Source organism: Anarrhichthys ocellatus, unplaced genomic scaffold, assembly GCF_004355925.1.
Source record: "Anarrhichthys ocellatus isolate YVR2014 unplaced genomic scaffold, GSC_Weel_1.0 scaffold4578, whole genome shotgun sequence".
NCBI lineage: Eukaryota > Metazoa > Chordata > Actinopteri > Perciformes > Anarhichadidae > Anarrhichthys > Anarrhichthys ocellatus.
This window is the reverse complement of record NW_022284552.1, coordinates 1-4,266: the sequence shown is the minus strand read 5'-3', so window position 1 is coordinate 4,266 and position 4,266 is coordinate 1. Positions and strand designations below refer to the sequence as shown.

General features: G+C 49.5%; 1 protein-coding gene across 2 annotated transcripts; it reads right to left on the bottom strand.

Annotated features, from left to right (window-relative positions):
* Positions 1-361: 361 nt before the first annotated feature.
* On the bottom strand, positions 362-4,260 carry LOC116379556 (huntingtin-like). 2 transcript variants are annotated; one of them, XM_031841507.1, is made up of 7 exons: positions 3,822-4,260; positions 3,402-3,516; positions 3,000-3,213; positions 1,735-1,954; positions 1,410-1,572; positions 742-902; positions 362-622 (listed from the first exon to the last, which is right to left on the bottom strand). In XM_031841507.1, the coding sequence occupies exons 1-7, from the start codon at positions 3,938-3,940 to the stop codon at positions 409-411; spliced, it is 1,206 nt and encodes a 401-aa protein (XP_031697367.1). In that variant the 5' UTR covers positions 3,941-4,260; the 3' UTR covers positions 362-408. The 2 variants fall into 2 exon arrangements, with proteins under 2 accessions (XP_031697367.1, XP_031697368.1); XM_031841508.1 differs by having other exon boundaries at positions 1,735-1,843.
* Between the last annotated feature and the right edge of the window lie 6 nt (positions 4,261-4,266).

The window sequence follows — 4,266 nt, the reverse complement described above, 5'->3', positions numbered from 1 at the left end:
TTCAAGGTGCTGGGGAGGAGGTGGTGTTCAAGGTGCTGGGGAGGAGGAGGTGTTCAAGGTGCGGTCGTGGTCTGTGGAAGAGCCACAGTTTGGAGGTTTTGCAGCCAGTGTCCTTAATGTAGGTGCAGACCTTTAACATACGCCCTAAAACTGACCCGGGGTCAGATCTCCTCGTTTCTCTTCATCGTGGTGCCTTCAGTGGTTCTACTCGTTTCACATCAGTGTAGAGGAGGGAGAGGGGGGAGGCTACAGTAGATCTTTCTAATGAAACATTCTGTTTTTCCCCTTCATTGCAACTCAAGGAGGAGGTGTACGGCCATGAGCATTTCTCGCCCTACCCCATTTCTCTCTTCCCCCCCCCCCCTCTCTCTCTCTGTGTGCCTTCGTGTCCTTCCCGGTCCGTCGCCCTCAGAGCGATGTGTCCTGGTGGATCGACTGCAGACAGCCCAGCAGCTGGTAATAAGGGCTGCCTGGCGAGGCCACCGTCTCAAAGACGGACTGGAAAGCCCTCCGGTCCAGCTCCTCGTCGATCTGGTGCCGGTAGAAATCCATGGCCACCAGGCAGAACAGGTTGACGTCCACCACCTCACTGGAGCCCATTCGGCTGATCACGTGTGGCAGTCTGGTTAGAGAGCGGGGCGGTTAAGGACAACAGACAACACTATTTGTACCTTTACACCCACATACAGTATAGATACAACCCAGTCACAGTCCTGCTTAGTGGGATTCATGTGAGGATACAGGGCTGAGATCCACTGGGAGGTGGAAGCAGAGACAAAGAAACAGGAGAGGCTCCACATGGCCATGGCCACCGGTGTCCTCTGAGTGAAGTTGGACAAGGAGAGCAGCACCCAGTCTCGCACCATAGAGGACTGGCCTGTGGCATGGAGGGTCTGGAAAACCTGGAGGTGGGTGCAGAGCCGAGGGAGGAAAAGAAGAACGTAGACGGAGACAAATGTATTGAGATGAATGATTACCGAAAAAGATCTGTCCAAATAAGATCACTAATTATCTTACAAAAGCGTCATTAACTTGGGTTTGAATTCCTGTTAACGGTCTAATAAGTGCACAGATCTCATTCATTCTGTATTTTAAATCCCTGAACAACAACAACTGGAAAGCCCTCTCTGCTCCAGCTTGATGTTGTCTTGACAACTTATTGTCTGATTGGACAACAGGAGCTGGCTGGGTCCAAACAAAGGTAGCTCGTAACAACTTCACTGAGACGTCAGTGAAATTCTCTTTAATGCTCCGTGTAAGAAGACAACTCTTCAGCATTTCTGTGGCCACAGAATAATCACATTTGTGTGAACCTCATGTACAGAATATTATTACGTTTTTAATCTGGTTATTGTTTGGCTTTAAATGCATTAATAATGATCCAGCGATCGCTCAGCCCTGCTGCTGACCTTGTAGACGACAGCGGCCATGAACTGAGGGTACGGCTGCTGATTGGACAGGAACTCTCCGATGACTTTGTTCATGACGTCCTGTGGCGGGAAGAAGTCGTCCAAAAACTGGGGCAGAATCCTGGACACCACCCGAGCTTCGCTGGGTAAACCTTTTCGGATCCTGCAAACAGGAAATGATGACGACGGTGTAAACAAGACAAAGTGTTGCTACTGTCGTCAGAACGTTTATTATTCTGGACGCCACAAACCCACAGAGAACTATTTTAAGTATTAATACAAGACTATGTGCATGACTCGTACAACGGAGGACGCGTGCGTTTACCTGTCGAAGAGAACAGAGACCCTCTCCATGGCCACGATGATGGACTCGCTGTCTGGGGCCTGGGGGTCGGAGTGGGCAGGGCGACTGGCAGGGCTGGCTTTCTCCTTTCCTGAGGAGAAACCAACATGACCGGCCGTGACGCCCACCGCCTCTGCCGCGGCAGAGCCAGAGTCAACCTGACCTCTAACCCCTGTCACGCCTGAACCCGACGCAAGCACCGCTGAGAGGACGAGAGGGGGGTGGGGAGGGGGGGGGGGGGGGGGGGGGGGGTGGGTTGCACCGGTCGAACCAGTGGGGGAGACGTTAGAGTGGGCACCGATATCACAAGATTCAGAAGATGGGTGAAATTCTGGGCGCTGTCAAAATAACCGTCTTCAGGTTTGCTGTAAGTGACTGGTGCCTAAAGTATTAGCAGAGATTGTCTGCTGGGTACATTACGCTCTCATGTGACCTGAAGGTGCTGCAGCTTGCTTTGCTGTACTGCACATGAAGAGAGGTTTGCCTAAAGTTATAACTCAGTTTGCATTTTGGACAATACGCTAAAAGTTGCTAGAGTTAGTAGGGGATGACGTAGGGGTTAGAGGTAGGGTATATCAGAGGTATAGAATACAAGTATCACATGCAGAAAGCGAGCAGCTTTGTTGTTTATTGCCGTCACAGGCATCATTACAGGGTTGGTAGGAACTTTAAAAAAGAGATCCGTTAAGCTGTAAAGAGTATTATGGATGCAAATGACTTGTAATGCATGATAAGATTCACAGTAAGTACATTAACTATTGTAATACTAGTGTGTACTGTAAGCTGCATGCAATGGTGACATGCACAACATGCGTAAGCTCAGAGGCAGTAATACATTCAGACATAATTCTTAGGACTGTCCCAGTTCTGCCCCATAACATTCCCCTCAGAGTCGCCCTTTGATATGAGACACCAGCAGAAGCCAGGAGTGGAGCTGGATGGAGAATAGTTAAATATGATAACGGGACACCACCACATTTTACTATACAAACGATTAGAAAGGAATGCGTCTGGGATGAGAGTACAGGACAGAAATGGGACACGTCCTCACTGAAGCAGTACTTACATTAGTTAAGCCTGCAGAGCTTTAAGCATTAAGCGTTACTCAATGACAATGCACCAGTAGGGTTAACTGATGATTAAGTAGTCTACTGCTATTTAGAGTGCCCATGCAGGTGAGCACCAGTCCTTCTACAGTGCATGCTGGTGATTTAGGCAGAATGCTACATTGTTAGAGCCCTTCTTACCGGTGTACATGCAGGTGAGCATGAGGCCCAGGGCGGCCATGGCTCTGTGTGGCGACGGCATGTTGACTCTGTCCACGCTGAGTTTGACCAGCGCTTCTCCGTCCACCCGGGACAACTGCTCCGACAGCAGGAGGCGCTCCAGACCGCGCAGCACACAATGATAGATGACGGAGGGAGTGGAGTCCTCGCTGGCCGACACCATCACACCACACAGCTGGAAGACAGCGACGAAGGCAGGAGACAGAGAGAGAGGAACACTAGCATATCAAATAATTCATAACCATGAGTGTAAAACTTCTAATGCTTAGATTGTGACAGAAATCAAAGTCAAAATGATGGAGTTTTTATGTCTTTTAAACTTTTGTCCCATCCTGTAATGGTGCCGTACACCCCCTTGTTTACCTGTATGATTCCAGCCATAAACTCGGCTCCTACATCCAGAGGGTAGTTCTCCATCATGTAGAAGGCCACGGCACACATCACCAACACATGCTGCTGGTTGTGCAGGTTCACACAGCTGCAGCACACAAAGAGAGGCCATGTATGTGAGGCCATGTATGTGATGGGCAGCACCTAGTGGCCAAATGCTGCGCTGCACTCTTGGTCCTCGTCTCAGATCAAAAGAATTTGTCTGACAAATCGAGGTGATAGTATCGTCCTCTGTAGCCCTAAGCTGGATGAAACTAATTCAATCTAAAATCCACTTACTTTACCGCCATTTAACACGTTTGCTCCACCCTTCATCATCATCTCAGCTCATTAGATGATGAAATGAGGTCAGTGTCTGTTTCTGCATCTGATAGAACAGAGAGCGTTACTCACTGAGCGATGGCCCTGAGGTTGGACAGCAGGTACTCGGAGACGGTGGGGATGAGCTGTTTGGCCGTGTCGTCCAGCAGGTCACACTCCAACACATACAGCACTCCATGCAGAGCTCCCATGCGGCTGGGCAGGTGGGTGCTGCGCAGGGTCGTCTCCAACAGGCGACAAACGGGCTCCGCTATCGCTTTGTCCTACAAATATACATTTAGGTTATTTATACACTAAAGCAAGAGTTCACGGGGCTTCATGTCGGGCCAAAGATTAGTGGCACTGCTCAATCCCCTCCTATATGAAAGTTAACCTTAAATGATTTAGCAGCGAGCCTCATTACTCTGTATAAGTAACCTCTTCCCTGTTGGCGGAGGTATAGCTGGTATGTAGGATATTAGACGAGGAGGACACACACACACACACACACACACACACACACACACACACACACACA

Bases quoted from the DNA above. Each gene is read 5' to 3' on its own strand.
- LOC116379556 (XM_031841507.1), bottom strand. From the start codon at position 3,940: ATGGGAGCTCTGCATGGAGTGCTGTATGTGTTGGAGTGTGACCTGCTG. The intron at 3,517-3,821 runs GTGAGTAACGCT...TGTGTGCTGCAG, and splicing joins AACCTCAGGGCCATCGCTCA to CTGTGTGAACCTGCACAACC. The intron at 1,955-2,999 runs GTAAGAAGGGCT...TCGTCCTCTCAG, and splicing joins GCTCACCTGCATGTACACCG to CGGTGCTTGCGTCGGGTTCA.